Raw genomic sequence first — 21,079 nt, 5'->3', positions numbered from 1 at the left:
AGCTGGAACAGGAGATGACTTTTTTAGGTTGATCAGCCAGCCCAACCGAAAAAGAGTATCCAAGGAAATGCAGACGCACTCCTCGCAGGCTCGGAAAGATGGGCCTTTGACCAATAAGTCCTTTCGTCCTCTGGGACAGGGACAATCACTCCGTCTTGTCGGAGCGACTGAATGGCCTTGGAAAAAGCCCGAGCGCGCATTCCCACTTCGGGAGGGCGGGAAGCGAAAAACCGGGTTGGAGGGGGGAAGGAAAAATCGATTTTGTAACCGGAGGACACCAGATCCCTGACCCACTCGTCGTGAACGACTGCGAGCCAGACATGACGAAACAAGAGAAGGCGTCCGCCTACTTTGCTGGTGTCGTTCGGAAGAGATTGCGAGTCATTTAGAGGAAGACAGATGGGGTCTGGATCCCCTGGACCTAGACTGTGTGGAGCGGCCCCTCCAGGAATGGTTGGGCCTGTATGGAGCCTGAGGGCTTTTGTCTCTGCCGGCGCGGCGTCCCGAGCCAGGGGAATTGGCTGAGTAATGCCATGCGTAAGATCCACGAAAGGGCCGAAAACAAGCCTGCGGCTGTCGTCGGAACGGTTTTCTGAACCTCTGCTGGGGAAGGGAAGTGCTTTTTCCCCCCGTAGTGTCTTAAATCAGTTTGTCCAGCTTTTCACCAAACAGACGGCCACCGAGATATGGCAGAGACTTGAGGGACTTTTTAGAGACGTAGTCTGCTCGCCAATTCATCAGGCATAGCGCTCTTCTAATTGCCACAGCGTTTGAAGCCGTAAGTGCAAAGCAGTTCGCCGCATCCAGGGAAGCGTTTACTAAGTAATCGCCCGCCAGGGAAATTTGATTTGCTAGCTCCGCTAAGTCAGAAGGAAGATCACTGCTTTGTAAGGCCTTGTGCAGGGAGTCTGCCCAACAAGTCACGGCTTTGGCTACCCAGGTAGCCGCGAAGGAGGGAAAGAGTGCCGAGCCTGAAGCCTCGAAAGCTGAACCGGCGAGACTGTCAACTAGGCGGTCTGTGGGATCTTTGATAGAAGATCCGTCCGGCACGGATAGGACAGTTTTAAAGGACAAACGTGAGACAGGAGGATCCACAGGAGGGGATTCTGTCCATTGTTTGCGGAGATCAGGAGAAAAAGGATATTTGGACTCCAGAGATCTCTGGCCCTGAAAGCGTTTGTCTGGACGCTCCCTATGCCGCTGGACTATGTCCTGGAACTCCGGGTGATTGGCAAACACCCTGTGAGTACGTTTAGTCCTTTTAAAAGACACCGAATTATCCGTACTGGAGGTCGCCGGTTCCTCATCAACCTGAAGAGACTGGTTGACAGCCTTGATGAGACTATCTATAGTACTCTAATAACCTGGCGACTCCAGATCTAGAGGCCCATCAGACTCAGGATCAGAGTCCTGGTCTGAAGAGGTGCCTGGGGAGCAAGAGCGGGAAGCGGAGCTAAAGGACGCCGAGGCACCAGAGGGCCTGGGGGACGAGCTACGGACGCGCTTCCTAGATGGCCGCTTGTGCCTAGAGTGAGAGTGGCCCCTGCAGGCTGAAGATTCCGCAGCCATAGGGGAAACATCCTGAATAGGCGGATTAGTGGTCCTACTCCTGGAGGGACTCGATAGCTTTGGTCAGAGAAGCCATAGATTGCGTAAGTGACAAAGCCCACTCAGGGGGACTGGTCACCGCGGGCTCGTTTGCGGCAGGGGGCTCCTGAGCGCATTTAGGGTCACAAGCATTGCAGAGCGGAGCAGTATGCCCGCTCGGTAGCGCAGCCTGACAGGAGATGCAAGAAGTGAAGAACACTGTATGTGTTTTTGCAGACTTTTTGGGTTTATGCAGAGACATGTTGTCAGTTAACCTCCATGCAGGGTTGTGGGGCACCTGTGCAGTTAGTGAGCGGAGCACTGTGCAGGAGTAAAAGGGCATGTGTCAGTGTGGAGCGCACCTACCCAGGTCCTGTGTCCGGATGCCGCACTGAGACCGGACTCCTCGATTTGGTGGCGTTCTGAGGCTCCAGAGACATCGGGAGCTCTCTGTTCCGTCCAAGATGGCCGCAGAGAGTTAAGAGGCGCTTCTCGCAGTGTACGAGAAGCGCTGAAGCGGTGGTCGGAGCCTCGCGCCACGCGGCCTAGCTGAGGCCGAAGCCGGGGACTAAATTAGCGGTGCCCGGCTGCGAAATGCGGCCGAGCCCGCGTTGCGCTTGGGAGCTCCCCCTACCCTATCAGACTCACCGCTTGTGGTCCTCTTCAGGTGAGGTACGAGGGAAGGTGCAGTCGACCTCAATCCACCGCCCTCTTGATGAGTGGTGGAGAGGGACTGAGGAGCTCCATGCAGCAATCGCTGTTCCACAGTGGTGGTGCAGAGGGAGGGCGGCCGGACTGTGCTCAGTGAAAGTGCCTCTGTGTATCCTAAGGGTTCGCTCCCCTAGAATTTCACAGGGTTAGGTCACGGCCAAACATCCCACGTCGCAGGAAAGGATACGGGGAGTAAACTCGCCGTACTCGCCTGTTGGTGTTTCGAGGGAAGATCGGCCCCCTTAAAAGGGTCCGTCGCCCCCTTCGTCCTCTTGCGCAAAGATAAAAATAAAAATTAAAAAATGAAACGTCTGGAAAAAATCAGACGCAGTGTGCCTCCTACGGACACTAAGCAAGAACTGGTATTATCCGGAGCCAGTGGGCGGTGTATACTGCAGAGGAGGAGATAACCTTTTTTTGTATTTACTTAGTGTCAGCCTCCTAGTGGCAGCAGCATACACCCCACGGTCCTGTGTCCCCCAATGTGGCGATGGAGAAAGTTGCATGTTTTGCTAAATGTATTGTGTACATAAAATCACTTCCTTCAGGGGTACTACATTGGCGACACATTGAGACTTTTCAAAAAGTCGCAAATAATTAATCAGGCAAAAACCTCTGGAAACCTTAAACTCCGCTTACAATGGCGAACACATGTTAAAAAAAAATTCAGGTGAAAATATACAATAAACTTTAAAAAAAATTGCTAATGGAAAGGCAAATATGGCACAAATGAAAACAGGTGAAAAACCAGACAAGAAAACAGGCACAAATGCAGTAACTAAACAGGGCGTATTTCAGTATTTTATTATTATTATACATTTTTATAGCGCCATTTATTCCATGGTGCTTTACATGTGAAAAGGGGGAAAATATAGACAAATACAATAAACATGAGCAAAAAACAAGGCACTAACAGGTACAGAAGGAGGGAGGACCATGCCCGTGAGGGCTCACAGTCTGCAGGGGATGGGTGAGGATACACTAGGAGAGGGTAGAGCTGGTTGTGTGGCGGTTCAGTAGGTTGAGGATCACTGCAGGCTGTAGGCTTGTCGGAAGAGGTGGGTCTTCAGGTTCTTTTTGAAGGTTTCTATGGTAGGTGAGTATCTGATGTGTTGGGGTAGAGACTTCCAGAGTATGGGGGAAGCACGGGAGAAGTCTTGTATGCGGTTGTGGGAAGAAGAGATAAGAGGGGAGTAGAGAAGGAGATCTTGTGAGGATCGAAGGTTGCGTGTAGGTAAGTACCGGGAGACCATGTCACAGATGTATGGAGGAGACAGGGTGTGGATGGCTTTGTATATCATAGTAAGGGTTTTGAACTGGAGTCTCTGGACGATAGGAAGCCAGTGAAGGGCTTGGCATAGGGGAGAGGCTGGGGAATAGCAGGGAGACAGGTAGATTAGTCGGGCAGCAGAGTGTAGGATGGATTGGAGTGGTGCCAGAGTGCTAGAGGGGAGGCCAGAGAGTAGGAGGTTGCAGTAGTCAAGGCGGGAGATGATAAGGGCGTGCACTAGTGTTTTTGTGGTTTCGTGGTCAAGGAATGCGCGGATCTGGGAAATATTTTTGAGTATGAGACGGCAGGCGGAGGCAAGGGCTTGGATGTGTGACTTGAAAGAGACTGCAGAGTCGAGGATCACCCCGAGGCACTGAACATGCGGGACTGGGGAAAGAATTTTAACATAAAGGCTGGAGTCACACCAGAGTATGACACCCGATGTGAGAGCATCCCATGCAATATGCTAATGACACTCAGCTCATGCTCTGCTGCAAGTGTGAGCGGAGTGTCAGTGCTCTGTGCTCCGATCCCTTCACATCAGACAATCGAAGCACAGCTGCAGAGGAGACGGGGAAATTAATTTCTTCATCTCCTCTTCTGCCAGCGTCAGCGGCAATCACACTGCACTCGGGTAATATCTGAGTGCAGTGCAGGGCCGGCTCCAGGTTTTTGTGGGCTTTATTATGAAGACGAGAAAAAACAAAAGGGCAAAAATTAAAAATTGCCTGGACCTAGTGGGGTTAATATAGAAGGCCAGCTGTTTTTTTTTCAGGCTTGTTTAGCATCAGCTAAGATGATATGGCAACAGTTTCAATGTGTGCAAACTATGCGAGTGTGATAGTGGCTCTTCTGGAACATGTGGTGTGTATGGGAGTCCAGCATTATATTAACCAACAACAATCTTTCCCTTTCCACTTCCTGCCAACTTCAACTCAAAAATATTTCCCGGATCCGTACATTCCTCAACCAAGAATCTGCAAAAACCCTAGTCCATGCCCTCATCATCTCCCACCTTAACTACTGCAACCTAACTACTGCTCTGTGGCCTCCCCTCTAACATTCTTCCACCCCTCAAATCTATTCTAAACTCTGCAGCCAGACTAATCCACCTGTCCCCTCGCTATTCCCCGGCCTCTCCCCTCTGTCAATCTCTGCACTTGCTCCCCATTACCCAAACACTCCAGTTCAAACCCTAACCATGGCATACAAAGCCATCCACAACCCGTCTCCTCCATACATCTGTGACCTCGTCTCCCGGTACTTACCTGCACGCAACCTCCGATCCTCACAAGATCGTCTTCTCTACTCCCCTCTTATCTCCTCTTCCCAGAATCGCATACAAGAGTTATCCCGCGCATCTCCTCTACTCTGGAACTCTCTACCCCAATATATCAGACTCTCGCCTACCACAGAAACCTTCAAAAGGAACCTGAAGACCCACCTCTTCCGACAAGCCTACAACCTGCAGTAACCACCGATCCACCAAACCTATGCATGACCAGCTCTACCCTCACCTATTGTATCCTCACCCATCCCTTGTAGATTGTAAGCTCTCGCGGACAGGGTCCTCTCTCCTCCTGTACCAGTTGTGACTTGTATTGTTTAGGATTATATACTCGTTTTTATTATGTATACCCCTCCTCACATGTAAAGCGCCATGGAATAAATTGTGCTATAATAATAAATAATAATAATACTGTAATTATTATCCTGTTTCCAATCCTCATACCTCACACTTGTGGGGTCTCTCTGATGTATGAACTTGTTTTATATGTCCATTCAGATGGTCCGGCCTGTAAAGAAAGAAATCACACAGATGTAAAAGTCAGAATAGGAAAAAACGATTTTATGGAGGTGTCTTGCATAATTAATACAAACACGATAGATCACTTTTTTACACAAATACAGAAGGGGATAGATATTCACATCTCCAGAACTTGTGGCCTCATGAGGGTGCATGTCCTAGGACTAAGGAACTGCCAAAAGCGCTCCACCCTAAAGAAAACCTCCAGCAGACACTGGTGTTTAAGATGTTGTCAGGAAACATGGTAACAAAAATTATCAAAATAGCTCATACAATATAATATGTAACGTGCTAGGCATGTCAGGCACAGCTTTCTCCCTTGGGGTACATGCACACGTTGCAAATTTGTTGCGGATTTTCAGCAGGGTTTTAACAGGTGGATATGATTTCAACAGGACATTTAAGACAGGTGCACAATACGGTGCTTGAGTGTGCGAGCCGGCAGACATCTGTAGATGTGATGTCACCAGCCCCGCTCATCCACTAATGCAGAGGTGAGTGGAGCCCAATTACAGCTTTAAAGCCACAACATGTCTGTTCTTTATGCTCATTTTCATTGCAGTTTATAGGGAAATCTGCAATAACATTTCCATGGAACACATGCATCTTTAGGCCATATTCACATACATCGTTTTTGCTGCATTTTTTTCTGCAGCCAAAACCTGCTCTCTTGGCAGTAAAAACACCCATTTTGCTGTGTTTTTCACAGTGTTTTTCATTTTTGCAGCTTTTCTTTTACATTTGTGCTTTGTGTACAGAACATGTTTTATTCACCAAAAATGTTTCATAAAACACTTGCGAAAAATGCTGCAAAAACATTTGTTGTGGCTTTTTTTGATGTTTCATGGTATTTGACAAAAGTTTATTGATTCAATCCTGTATGGATTACATGGGTTTTTAATGCATTTCCTGCAGAGGAAATACATTAAAAAGCATATACAATTCTATGGGCAAGATCCACACATAAAACTCAACGATTTCTACAAATCCATTCCACCTTACACTATAATATGGGCACCTGCATATGAAGCGGATTTGATGGATTTTTCTGTGTTTTCTGCAGCAAAACCTTTAGGTGTTACAGTTTTTATTGCAGATTTCATTCTATGCATTGCAATGGGTAAATTCGCAATGGCGCTATACAGAGAATCGATATGCTGTGGATTTAAAAATCTGAACCAGGTCAATTTATGCCCATAAAATATCCACAACATGTAGATGAGGCTTTTAAAATCTAATCACTTAGCTGGTGCTAAATTAGTTTGTGGATTTTCCGCACACAAATTAGCACTGTGGAAAACCCGATTAGCGTGCAGATGCATCAGATACAGGGTACATGTACAAATATTGGTCCTTTTTCCAATTCGAACCTCCATCAATTCTCTCCTGCAACCACTAACCAACTCCAAAGCCAGACCTCTAAGGTTACCTGGGGAAAACTGGGCTTCTACACAGACATGTATTGTTCTTCCAAATCCACAGACATCCTGTTCCTTTGATTTTGATATTTTCCATAGCATACCGTGGTTTATAGGTATCGCACTTTTTCATGGAAGCATTGCTTCTAGGGCACGATAAGTTGCTCTATCAGGCAGTTAATGGATTATGGACCTTGTGTGCTCTCATACAGGCTCAATGCCCATGCCTTTCCATGTGTGCATGTAAAGCAAACAAGCTACAAGGGGACACCTGGCCAATGACATAACTCCCAACTTTGTGGATCCAGCGGGACAGTTCCAAATTTGGGATGCAGGAGCCGGCTTGATGTGTCAGTAGGTCAGGGTATGTCCTGACGACACAGATGAAGTTGAACACAATGGTAGAGCAGGAAGCCCACTGATCCCTGCTCTACTATTCAAACCCAGTAGAGACTGAACAACCTACAAGAACTTTCAGGTCACGTGAAATTCTCAGGTCACATGACTGGGCCGCCCAGTCTCAGAAAAGCAGGGATTTGAAAGGACACATAGGCAATTATACTGGTGTGAGGCACTGTGGAGAATTCATACTGCATTATACTGTGTGAGTGGACTGAGGGCATTATACTGCGTGGGGCTGCACTGTGGGGGCATCATGCAGTGTTTGGGGAACACTATGGGAGAATCATGTTTTGTCTGGGGGGGTTGTAGGAGCATGATACTGTGTAGGTGAGCACCATACTGTGCGTGGGAGCATTATTCTGTGTAGGTGAGCACCATACTGAGCGTTGGGGCATGATACTGTGTAGGTGAGCACCAAATTGTGCGTGGGAGCATTATACTGTGTAGGTGAGCAACATACTGTGCGTGGGGACACAATACTCTGTAGGTGAGCACCATACTGAGCATTGGGGCATGATACTGTGTAGGTGAGCACCATATTGTGCGTGGGAGCATTATACTGTGTAGGTGAGCATCATACTGTGCGTGGGGGCACGATACTGTGTAGGTGAGCACCATACTGAGCGTTGGGGCATGATACTGTGTAGCTGAGCACCATATTGTGCGTGGGAGCATTATACTGTGTAGGTGAGCACCATACTGTGCGTGGGGGCACGATACTGTGTAGGTGAGCACCATACTGAGCGTGGGATCATTATACTGTGTAGGTGAGCACCATATTTTGCGTGGGATCATTATACTGTGTAGGTGAGCACCATACTGTACGTGGGATCATTATACTGTGTAGGTGAGCACCATACTGTGCGTGGGAGCATTATACCGTGTAGGTTAGCACCACACAGTGCATGGGAGCATTATACTGTACTGTGTAAGTGACCACCATACTGTGCATGGGAGCATTATACTGTGTAGATGAGCACCATACTGTGCGTGGGAGCATTATACCGTGTAGGTGAGCACCACACTGTACGTGGGAGCATTATACCATGTAGGTGAGCACCATACTGTGCGTGGGATCATTATACTGTGTAGGTGACCACCATACTGCGCGTGGGAGCTTTATACTGTGTAGGTGACCACCATACTGTGCGTGGGAGCTTTATACTGTGATACTGTGTAGGTGAGCACCATACTGTGCGGGGGAACATTATACTGTGTAGGTGACCACTATACTGTGCGTGGGAGCTTTACACTGTGTAGGTGACCACCATACTGTGCGTGGGAGCTTTATACTGCGTAGGTGAGCACCATACTGTGCGGGGGAACATTATACTGTGTAGGTGAACACCATACTGTGCGTGGGAGCTTTATACTGTGTAGGTGAGCACCATACTGTGCGTGGGAGCATTATACTGTGTAGGTGAGCACCATACTGTGCATGGGAGCATTATACTGTGTAGGTGAGCACTATATTGTACATGTGAGCATTATACTGTGTAGGTGAGCACCATACTGTGCATGGGAGCTTTATACTGTGTAAGGTGAGCACTATATTGTACATGTGAGCATTATACTGTGTAGGTGAGCACTATATTGTGCATGTGAGCATTATACTGTGTAGGTGAGCACCATACTGTGCGTGGGAGCATTATACTGTGTAGGTGACCACCATACTGTGCGTGGGAGCTTTATACTGTGTAGGTGAACACCACACTGTGCGTGGGAGCTTTATACTGTGTAGGTGAGCACCATACTGTGCGTGGGAGCTTTATACTGTGTAGGTGAGCACCATACTGTGCGTGGGAGCTTTATACTGTGTAGGTGAGCACCATACTGTGCGTGGGAGCTTTATACTGTGTAGGTGAGCACCATACTGTGCGTGGGAGCTTTATACTGTGTAGGTGACCACCACACTGTGCGTGGGAGCATTATACTGTGTAGGTGACCACCACACTGTGCGTGGGAGCATTATACTGTGTAAGTGAGCACCATACTGTGCATGGGAGCATTATACTGTGTAGGTGAGCACCATACTGTGCATGGGAGCATGATACTGTGTAGGTGAGCACTATATTGTGCATGTGAGCATTATACTGTGTAGGTGAACACCATACTGTGCGTGGGAGCTTAAGGGTATGTGTCCACGTTCAGGATTGCATCAGGACTTGATCAGGATTTTACGCAGGTAAAATCTGCACCAAATCTGCACCTGAGGTCACTGGCAGGTCACCTGCGTTTTTCATGCGTTTTTTTGACGCGTCGTTGCATTGTAAGGACATGCTGCGTTCTGAAAAGACGCGCCGCATGTCCGTTTTTGCGGGTCTGCCGCATGCGTCTTTTAATGCATAGTGGAGACGGGATTTCATAAAATCCCCTCCACTATGCTGTAACATCTGGACGCTGCGTGTTTGACGCTGCGGCTCTACGCAGCGTCAAACACGCAGCGTTTCCTGAACGTGAAAACATACCCTTATACTGTGCATGGGAGCATTATACTGGGTAGGTGAGCACCATATTGTACATGTGAGCATTATACTGTGTAGGTGACCACCATACTGTGCGTGGGAACATTATACTGTGTAGGTGAACACCATACTGTGCGTGGGGGCATTATAGTGTGTAGGTGAGCACCATACTGTGCGTGTGAGCATTATACTGTGTAGGTGAGCACCACACTGAGCGTGGGAGCATTATACTGTGTAGGGTGAGCACCATACTGTGCATGGGAGCTTTATACTGTGTAGGTGAGCACCATACTGAGCGTGGGAGCATTATACTGTGTTAGGTGAGCACCATACTGTGCATGGGAGCATTATACTGTGCAGGTGAGCACCATACTGAGCGTGGGAGCTTTATACTGTGTAGGTGAGCACCATACTGAGCGTGGGAGCTTTATACTGTGTAGGTGAGCACCATACTGAGCGTGGGAGCTTTATACTGTGTAGGTGAGCACCATACTAAGCGTGGGAGCATTATACTGTGTTAGGTGAGCACCATACTGAGCGTGGGAGCATTATACTGTGTAGGTGAGCACCATACTGTACTTGGGATCATTATACCGTGTAGGTGAGCACCTCACTGTGCATGGGAGCATTATACTGTGTAGGTGAGCACCATACTGTACTTGGGATCATTATACCGTGTAGGTGAGCACCATACTGAGCGTGGGAGCATTATACTGTGTTAGGTGAGCACCATTTTGTACATGTGAGCATTATACTGTGTAGGTGAGCACTATATTGTACATGTGAGCATTATACCGTGTAGGTGAGCACCATACTGAGCGTGGGAGCATTATACTGTGTAGGTGAGCACTATATTGTACATGTGAGCATTATACTGTGTAGGTGAGCACCATACTGAGCGTGGGAGCATTATACTGTGTAAGGTGAGCACTATATTGTACATGTGAGCATTATACTGTGTAGGTGAGCACCATACTGAGCGTGGGAGCATTATACTGTGTAGGTGAGCACTATATTGTACATGTGAGCATTATACTGTGTAGGTGAGCACCACACTGTGCATGGAAGTATCATACTGTGTAGGTGAGCATCATGCTGTGTGTGGTAGCATTATACTGTGTGAAGGGTATGTTGGAGACAATAGAGTGGCACCATACTGTGAGTTTAGGAGCAATGTGGATGCATCATAATATGTAGGGGGGAATCATGCTGTGTGAGGGACTGTGGGCATCTTAGCATGTGATCGGCACTGTGAGGGCACCCACAGAGAGTAGCGGGCACTCTTGGGGCATCATATAGTGTTTGTGGTGGGCACTGTGGGGGCATCCATACAGTCTTATTTAAAGGGAATCTGTCACCTCATTTTTTGCATTTAAGATACGGCCACCGCCATTAGGGGCTTATCTACAGCATTCTGTAATGCTGTAGATAAGCCCCCGATGTAACCTGAAAGATAAGAAAAACAAGTTAGATTATACTCACCCAGGGGCGGTCCGGTCCGATGGGCGTCGCAGGTCTGGCGCCTCCCATCTTCATGCGATGTCGTCATCCTCCTTGCTTCGTATCGCAGCTCCTGCGCAGGCGTACTGATTTGCCCTGTTGGCGGCAGAGCAAAGTACTGCAGTGCGCAGGCGCCGGGCCTCTCCGAGCTTTCTTGGCGCCTGAGCACTGCAGTACTTCGATCTAGCCTCAACAGGGCAAATCAGTAGGCCTGCGCAGGAGTTGCGACAGAAGCAAGAAAGAGAACATCATCGCATGAAGATGGGACCCCCATCGGACCCGGACTGCCCCTGGGTGAGTATAATCTAAGGGCCCCGTCACACACAGCGACGCTGCAGCGATACAGACAACGATGCTGATCGCTGCAGCGTTGCTGTTTTGTCGCTGTGTGGTCGCTGGGGAGCTGTCACACAGACCGCTCTCCAGCGACCAACGATGCTGGTCCCCGGGCAAACATCGGGTTACTAAGTGCAGGGCCGCGCTTAGTAACCCGATGTTTACCCTGGTTACCAGCGTAAAAGTAAAAAAAAACAAACACTACATACTTACCTTCCGCTGTCTGTCCCCCGGCGTTCTGCTTCTCTGCACTGTGTAAGTACAGCGGCCGGAAAGCAGAGCGGTGACGTCACTGCTGTGCTGTGTTTTCCGGCTGGCCGGCGCTCACAGTGCAGAGAAGCACAGCGCCGGGGGACAGACACTGGAATGCGAGTATGTACTGTTTTTTTTTTTTTACTTTTACGCTGGTAACCAGGGTAAACATCGGGTTACTAAGCGCGGCCCTGCGCTTAGTAACCCGATGTTTACCCTGGTTACCAGTGAAGACATCGCTGAATCCGTGTGACACACACCGATTCAGCGATGTCAGCGGGACCTCAACGACCAAAAAAAGGTCCAGGCCATTCCGACACGACCAGCGATCTCGCAGCAGGGGCCTGGTCGCTGGTACGTGCCACACATAGCGAGATCGCTACTGAGGTCGCTGTTGCGTCACAAAACTTGTGACTCAGCAGCGATCTCGCTATGTGAGACGGGGCCTTAAGGTACCGTCACATTAAGTGACGCTGCAGCGATAGCGACAACGATGCCGATCGCTGCAGCGTCGCTGTTTGATCGCTGGAGAGCTGTCACACAGACCGCTCTCCAGCGACCAACGATGCCGAGGTCCCCGGGTAACCAGGGTAAACATCGGGTTGCTAAGCGCAGGGCCGCGCTTAGTAACCCGATGTTTACCCTGGTTACCAGCGTAAAATGTAAAAAAACCAAACAGTACATACTTACATTCGCGTCCCCCGGCGTCCGCTTCCTGCAATGACTGAGCGCCGGCCCTAACAGCAGAGCGGTGACGTCACCGCTGTGCTGTACTTTCACTTTCACTTTCAGGCGCTCAGTCAGTGTGGGAAGCAGACGCCGGGGGATGCGAAGGTGAGTATGTACTGTTTGTTTTTTTTACATTTTACGCTGGTAATCAGGGTAAACATCGGGTTACTAAGCGCGGCCCTGCGCTTAGTAACCCGATGTTTACCCTGGTTACCAGTGTAAAACATCGCTGGTATCGTTGCTTTTGGTGTCAAACACGACGATACACGCCGGTCTGACGACCAAATAAAGTTCTGAACTTTGTTCAACGACCAGCGATATCACAGCAGGATCCTGATCGCTGCTGCCTGTCAAACTAAACGATATCGCTAGCCAGGACGCTGCAACGTCACGGATCGCTAGCGATATCGTTTAGTGTGACGGTATCTTTAAGTTGTTTTTCTTATCTTTCAGGTTACATCAGGGGCTTATCTACAGCATTACAGAATGCTGTAGATAAGCCCCTAATGGCGGTGGCCGCAGCTTATATGTGAAAAATGAGGTGACCGATTCCCGTTAATGAGCACTGTTTGGTTGTCCCTATGAGGGCCATGAATGAGGTATCATACCATGTGGTAAAACGAATGGGATTCTGTGTGGGCACATATAAAAGACTAGATGAGGTTAGGCACACGTTTAACGAAAAATAAAAATTGCAATATGTGTCCCTGTCCCTGTCCAAGTTGGGAGGTATGCAATGGCATCAGTCACAGTAATCTGTAGCAAGAAGCAAAAAGAAAAAAACAAGCACACAATGAATTTGGTTAATATTTTGGAACTAAGGTTAATACTTGACCGCCGCTATGCCGCATAGGTGACACTTGGCAGGTGCTATGGTAAACTATCCGTGTAGATAGAGAGGAGAGGGTAAAATACTTGTCGTGGACACTTGTTATAGTAATACAACAACACATGACATTGAAAAGAGAAATTCTGGCAGATGAACCCGAGAATAAAATCACACCAATAAAGCTATTGTGCCCACATTATTATATTATGGGTATTCCTCCACACATGCTCAGTGATCGCTGCAGCCTTTCTGTAACACCCTCCCCTATATTTCTGTGTCCCTCTGTCCTTTGCATGGAGGAGCGTATACTATACGCCACATTTTCCTGATGGGGAGGAGAGTGTCTTTGTAGTTCTTCTGGCACCCCTCCCTATGTCATTCTGACCAATCAGTGAATGCAGGCTGCAATCCTCCATTTGGGTGGGGGGCCCTTAGTTCACATGTTCTGAGATGGCGTCCCATGGGCAAATGAATAAGGGGGTGTGGGGAGCTGACAGTGTTTTTCATGCAAACAACTTCCATTATAAGTGCAGTCAGATGTACAAACAGCAGAAGAAGAATCACAGTGTACACATCTAATCAAATATCTGCACTTAGCGGCGATAATATAATGTCCAGGTATCGTATACATCTAGATAAAGTTTGCATCTTGACCCTTAAACATTGCAAAGCAGATGCTACACATAAGAACTCTATGTAACCAGCAGGTCAGCATTCTATGGGTGAAATAGGAGCAGCCTTGAGCAAACACTAAAGCTCTGTAAGTTTCCTATAATGAAACCTAAAAGCCACATTTTCACTGAGGAGGAGGAATGGCCGGAATCTAATGTGCTTTCTATAAATCTTAGTTTATAAAACTCTGCCACCTAACCACAGCACCCCTCCCTTCTCATGGCCTTTCATCTGAACCGTGCATGCATGCCTTCTGAAATTTGTCTTAATAACATGGCTGTTCATCAAAGAAAGTGGCTTGTCTATTGCATGGTATGGGACAGAAAACTACTGCTGGTAACACTAGTAATGCCCTACATTACTAGCCTATTCAATGCTCAATATTAGGGTTAGATGGTAGGAAGCACAGAGGAAATGGTGCACAGCCCCACTGGATTTAAGGGGTGCTTCTGTAACCCTGCTGAATTTAAAGGGGTTGTTCGGACAACCCCTTCTCAATCCAAATGTACTATCTCGGGGCTCATGTGACACTGGATTGTCACGCGAGCTCTGCGACCAATCAGTGGCCACTTTACTCTCCCCGCATTCTGACAATTCGCTTACATCTGGAGGAAATAAGAGCTACTGCTCTCTCTCTTCCTCCGTATGTACGTGATACACCCAAAGGTAGGGAGAATGAAGCCAGCGCTGATTGGTCGCAGGGATTGTGTGACATAATGTCACGTGAGCCCCGGGATAAAGTGCCGACACCACTGGAACAATGCCAGCCTCGAAGGCGAGTATAATTTGTCTTGGGGAAAACATACGGATTGAGAAGGGGTTGTGTTATGATCCTTAGTGGCTGAGGATCACGAATAGACCAGCAAGTGAATAAACTAAGGACAAGCTCTAGGGAGATGGTAACTGGACTGATCGCAAATCTGAACCTATCCAAAACAACTAGAGGTAGCCGGTGAACGTGCCTAAAAAATTTCCTAGACGTCTCGAGCCAGCCTGAGGAACTAGCTACCCCTAAAGAGAAAGAAAGACCTCGCTTGCCTCCAGAGAAATAATCCCCAAAGATATAGAAGCCCCCAACAAATATTAACGGTGAAGTAAGAAGAAGGCACATACGTAGGGATGAAATCAGATTCAGCAAATGAGGCCCACTAGTACTAGAAAGCAGAAAATAGAGCAGGGGTCTATGCGATCAATAAAAAACCCTTACAAAATATCCATCCTGAGATTTCAAGAACCCACGCACCAACTAATGGTGTGTGGGGAGAAACTCAGTCCACTAGAGCATCCAGCAAGCGAGGGAATCACATTTTAGCAAGCTGGACAAGAAAACATGATAAACACTGCTGATCAAAAAATGAGCAAACAAAACTTAGCTTGTCCTGGATGGACTGGGAGCAAGGTAGTCAGAAGGAATCTGAGTAGCACTGATTACATCGACAGCCGGCAACAAGTGGAAGTAAAACAGAGCTATATAGGAACCTCCCAGAGGATAACGAACCAGCTGATAGCCAGAGACCAGCAGGATAACAAACAAAGCCACCAGGGGGAGCCCAAAGCAAAAGTCACACCATACCACCAGTGACCACAAGAGGGAGCCCGAAAACAGAGTTCACAACAGGGTTGTATGAAAAGTGGACAACTCCTTTAACAACAAAGAAACAATTTCTGGGCAGTTCTTAAAGGGAGACTGTCAGTACAAAGTGACAGTGCACCTTTGGCATTACCAAACATTCCTGTGCATCTTCCCACCTTCTTGTTCTCCTTCTATCTCCGCCCTCCTCTGGGTCCTGTAAAGCCACAGCTGCCAATGAAGTAGGGGGATGGGGGGTGTTGGGGGGCAGAGATAGGTGGAAAACAAGTAAGTGGGAACTTGACTGATCTGCTTAGCCCTGCCAAGGATGCACCAAGCACCTGTGCTTGGTCTGAATAATCTTTTTAGGGCTGACAGACTCCCTTTATTGAACAAGGTTTAGACCCATTGTTTAAAGTGCCGCCATTCCAAGACCGTAGCACTCGAAGATCTTCAGCACTCTGAATGCACTCACTTTGGAAGTCACAAGTTTTAAACTTTTCAGTCTTGTCACTCCCCGGTCACACCATGTTGGCCCATTAGCCAACCATAACCTACAATAACATTCTGTACTTGTTGACTTAGCAGGACAATGACTGCTATTCTGGTACATATTTAGCTCCATATATTAATGTATGGTAGATTGCATTATATAAAGATAGATAAAGTGCATTAACCACAGGCACAATCATTTATGTAAATCTAATTTAAATCACCCCAGTAAAGGAATAGAGCATCTTTATCAAAAGCAATGAGCCAGAAGTGTGTGAGTATAACGGTACAAGTGCCATTTATACACCAGTTGTTTTTTAGATTGCTGTTCATCTCACACTATTACTAAATGTGCCAAGTCGTACCCGCATTGCCCCATAAACCACGCTGGCTGGACTCACCTAGAGAATCCTTTTCCACAGCTCTGACAGATGTAAGGCTTCCCCACCGAACCGTCATGCGAGCGGACATGGTAGGACATTCTGTCTTTACGTTTGAACCGCAATCCACATACAGGACAAGAGTATGGCTTCTCCCCCGAGTGAGACAGCTTGTGTCTATTAAGATGGTACACATCCCGAAAAATCTTCCCACACAAATCACAAGCTACCTGTTTTCTTGCTCGGTTCCTTTTTCTAGGGGTCTCAGTTTCATCTTGGGGTAGCCCATTCTCTCCAATACGAGGTGCTTGCAGGTCTCCGTACCCTAGCTGTAGGCTAGTAACTCCATGCTGTGCCTCATGCTGGCGCAGGCGCATAGGATCTGTGAAGACTTTGTCGCACAGTCCACAAGGAAGTACACCCGTCTCCCGCAACCCCCCCACTGCTCCGAACAGGACAGAGTCTAAAACACTGGGTTTCCTCGGCCTGCCCCGGCCTCGTTTACTTCCAAGTCCTTGTACTCCCACTTGGTACGGAGACGGTAGAATTTGTGAGGAAGCGCCAAGTGCCAGAAGAGAAGCTTGACTTGGCACAGCTGGACCTGGGCGAACGGAATCTTCTTCATCATCCCCTAAGGATCCTGCAATACCCGAGCCACTCATAACAGTCCCATTAGTCATGTCTAACGGAAAGCCAAGGTCAGAAGCCCCTGATCGAAAAAGCATGAGTTCTGGTCGAGCAGGGGGCACCAAGATTTGGACATTGGACTGCTTGATGACTTCTTGGCAAATATCTATAACTGAGCGCATTAGTAGGAACTTGGCAGCAGTCATTAGTTCTGGAAAACTCTCCAGTCGGATAATTATGCGAGCGGTATATGCAAAGTCCAAAATGTCCCCAAAAACCTTGGAGCTGATAGTGTGCATCTCAAGCTCTCGGGGAGTTGGCCCCTCCGTATCCCCCAGCACAGACTCAAAGTACTGACTGCAGGCAGCCAAAACGGCACGGTGGGCAGGAAAACTGTCCTCTCCGACACGCAGTATCACGTCACAAAAGCGCCCACCGCTCTTGCGCTGCTGGTTCAGTTGATTGAGGACATCGGCGCTGTGCTGACGCACCTGATAGGTGAAGCACGATGGCCCGCAGCCCTCTGCCAAACGCTCCATCGTTAACAGGACGTGGATCCAAAGTCAAATAATTCTAGACCTAAGGGAGGATGTGAAAACTAATGCAATAAGGTCATTGAAATAATTCTGAATAACAAGCGCATAGAGATTAGCCATCACATGATACTAAAGATTACATTGAATCTGACACCAGGATTTGCTACCTCATCAGGAACAGAGACCCTGATTCCAGCGATGTGTCACTTACTGGGCTGGTTACTGCAGTTTTGATAAAATCACAGTTTTATCTGTTGCAGATTTAGCAGTTCCCTGAATGCTGAGCTCTGTATAGCCCCGCCCATATCACTGATTTGCAGCTTTTGCGTACACAGTGCATAGGCAAAAAGCTGCAGATCAGTGGTGGTAGCTCATGAGCATGGATGACTACATGGCAGTAGGTTTACTGGTCCTCTAATGATAAATGAGTGATTTTATCAAAACTACACTAAATCAGGGTCTTTGTCAGAGTTCATGAATATGGAGGACTACATGGCAGCAGGTTTACTTATCCTCTAGTGATTTTCTGCGACCGATAATACTGTGATTTTATTAAAATTACAGCAAGCAGCCCAGTAAATGGTATCACTGGAATCAGGGTCTCTGTATTTACAGTGTGCTGCTCTCAGATTAGTTGGCAAATATCTGGTAAGGCTAGGGTCACATTGCGTTAGGGCAATCCGTTTAGCGCTAAGAGCTAGCGGATTGCGCTAACGCAATGTCTTTTTCGGGGTCGCGTTAATCGTCCCCGCTAGGGCAGATCCCCGATCTGCGAGAGCGGGGAACGGACCTCGGGCGCGCCGCGGATGCTACAAGCAGCGTCCGAGGCGCGCTACAGAAGAACGGCACATCGCTAGCGCATGCCGAAAATGACACGCGCTAGCAAGGCGCTTTAACATTGCCGGCAATGGGAGCGCTAACGGACGCGTTGCACGGCGTTAATTTCCCCGTGCAACGCTGTCCGTTAGCGCTCAGCCATAAACGCAATGTGACCCTAGCCTAAGAGATTTCCATTCTTCAAGGCTTCACATATCCTTATCTGGCAATAGTTACCCCACTGGCACTGATTTTTAAGTTAAAACCAAGTAGTAGTTATCATGGGGAAGCTACAGGGCTGTTTACCCTGTGTGCCAACTTCACATTTCAGGCTAGGGCTAGGTGCAGGGACAGGGTAATCATTTATTATTTATATAATGTTATGTCAGATTTCTGCAAAAAGTAGAAAAAAAGCGGCAAACATCTGTAATTTCCTGATACAAGTGCTTGGGGGATACGGCGTTCAGTACTGGACTGGTGGATGGGGCTCAGCCCAAGCTGGGGGGAACAGAACACTTTGCCGCCCCCCGGGAGCTGACAGCCCACGTGACGCCAGCGTGCAAGAGACCAAATGTGGCAGGATTATCAGACATACCCAGTGAGGGGTCCGGCCACATTACACGGGGGGCACACAATGCTCCAGAGTCCAGAACTTTGACTAATTTCATGGTTAGGGGACACACAGCCTGGCATGACAGGGGGCACTGCAGAAGGGGCACCTGCCACTAGAAAAACATACATCCATTCCTAATATGTGGGTAAGGTGACAACACAAGGCGATAGGCGAGGACCACTCAGGTGTAGTGTGCCCACCTCTATCCTGCAGGACTAGTGGGGGCTGTGGGAATGTGGGGGAGCAGCTCTGCTCGGGGGGCGGGACACTGAGTGCAGGAGGGGCACTCGCTATAGGAAGGCCTGAGTGTGCAGCACAGCACACAGCTACTGAGGGGAGCTCTGCAGGGCGCCCTACAATATATCGGGGTACAGGGTGATGTCACCTGGTGCGCGTACCCGCGTGGCTCCTCCCCTTGCCCTCCGCGGGTGCGCGCTGCGCGGGCCGATGCTTTCAGGAGCCCCGGTGCAGGTTCCCGGTGCGTTACCGCGCTCTTCAATCTGCCTCTCAACCCCGGAAACCGAGACCCCCAACCGGATACCGGAGCCCCCCCACACCGGACACTGGGGTAGCTCTGACCGGATCCTCCGCAGCCTCTTTGTGTCTGATCCCCCCCCAGGCTGAGAATCTGTGTCCGCCCCCCGGTCCCCCCTCCCTGTGAGCACTCCCCCCACCCGCCCCTGTGAGCAGCCTGGGAGACCCCGCACATGCCTACCCCCCCCACTCTTACCCCTCCCGGAATAATAAGCATATTCACTAGTGACACACGGTAGTCCTCATCCACAGTGCTGTTACCACACGGAGGAATGCCCACTGTCCCCCAGGAAGAGGCTAATGGCTGCCCTAAAGAAAGTCCAGAAAATGCCCTCCCAGTTCCTATCTAGTCACATTCCACAGTGTGATAGTCCTGCCATAGCTGGGAGCAGCCTCATCCCCGTGTCCTATCATCTGTGTGTGTATATATATATATATATATATATACACACTGTATATACACATATCTATCATCTGTCCATCCATCTACCAGCATGCTACGTATCTATCGCCTGTATATATATATATATATATATATATATATATATATATATATATCTATCATCTGTCCATCCATCTACAAGTGTGCTACGTATCTGTCACCTGTATATATATATATATATATATATATATATATATATATATATATATACATATCTATAATCTGTCCATCCATCTACCCGCGTATATATATATATACAGTTATATGAAAACGTTTGGGCACCCCTATTAATCTTAAGCTTAATGTTTTATAAAAATTGTTTTTTTTGCAACAGCGATTTCAGTTTCATATATCTAATAACTGTTGGACACAGTAATGTTTCTGCCTTGAAATGAGGTTTATTGTACTAACAGAAAATGTGCAATCTGCATTCAAACAAAATTTGACATAAGTATGGGCACCCTTATCATTTTCTTGTTTTAAATACTCCTACCTACTTTTTACTGACTTAGGCTACGTTCACATTTGCGTTGTGCGCCGCAGCGTCGGCGCCGCAGCACACAACGCAAACAAAAACGCGGCAAAACGCACGCTAAAACGCTGCGTTTTGCCCCGCATGCGTCCTTTTTGGCCGAAAGTTGGACGCAGCAAAAATGCAACTTGCTGCGTCCTCTGCGGCCGGACGCGGGCGCCGCAGCGACGCATGCGGCGCAAAACGCAAGTGCGACGCATGTCCATGCGCCCCCATGTTAAATATAGGGGCGCATGACGCATGCGGCGCCCGACGCTGCGGCGCCCGCCGCGAATGTGAACGTAGCCTTACTAAAGCACTTTTTTTGGTTTTGTAACCTCATTGAGCTTTGAACTTCATAGCCAGGTGTATGCAATCATGAGAAAAGCTACTTAACCCCTTAGTGACCGAGCCAATTTTTACAATTCTGACCAGTGTCACTTTATGAGGTTATAACTCTGGAACGCTTTATCGGATCCCACTGATTCTGAGATTGTTTTTTTCGTGACATGTTGTACTTCAAGTTAGTGGTAACATTTGTTCGATATTACTTGCGATTATTTATGAAAAAAATGGAAAT

At 48.1% G+C, this 21,079-nt stretch overlaps 1 protein-coding gene across 5 annotated transcripts in view; it reads right to left on the bottom strand.

The window, feature by feature from the left end:
* Nucleotides 1-19,634, bottom strand: part of PATZ1 (POZ/BTB and AT hook containing zinc finger 1) — a 44,064-nt gene extending 24,430 nt beyond the window's left edge. Inside the window, exons 1-3 of one of the 5 annotated variants that reach the window (XM_077294066.1) lie at nt 19,398-19,634; nt 16,442-17,626; nt 5,301-5,364 (exon numbers count right to left, since the gene is read on the bottom strand). In XM_077294066.1, the coding sequence (XP_077150181.1) occupies nt 5,301-5,364; nt 16,442-17,586 (1,209 nt within the window). In that variant the 5' untranslated portion in view covers nt 17,587-17,626; nt 19,398-19,634. Of the gene's footprint in view, nt 1-5,300; nt 5,365-16,441; nt 17,627-18,994; nt 19,110-19,397 lie in introns of those variants that run through there. The other 4 variants (XM_077294055.1, XM_077294037.1, XM_077294031.1 and 1 more) reach the window with 4 other exon arrangements.
* Nucleotides 19,635-21,079: the final 1,445 nt, after the last annotated feature.

Source organism: Ranitomeya variabilis, chromosome 1 (genome assembly GCF_051348905.1).
Source record: "Ranitomeya variabilis isolate aRanVar5 chromosome 1, aRanVar5.hap1, whole genome shotgun sequence".
In the NCBI taxonomy this organism is placed as follows: Eukaryota; Metazoa; Chordata; class Amphibia; order Anura; family Dendrobatidae; genus Ranitomeya; species Ranitomeya variabilis.
This window is presented reverse-complemented; position numbering and strand designations above follow the sequence as displayed.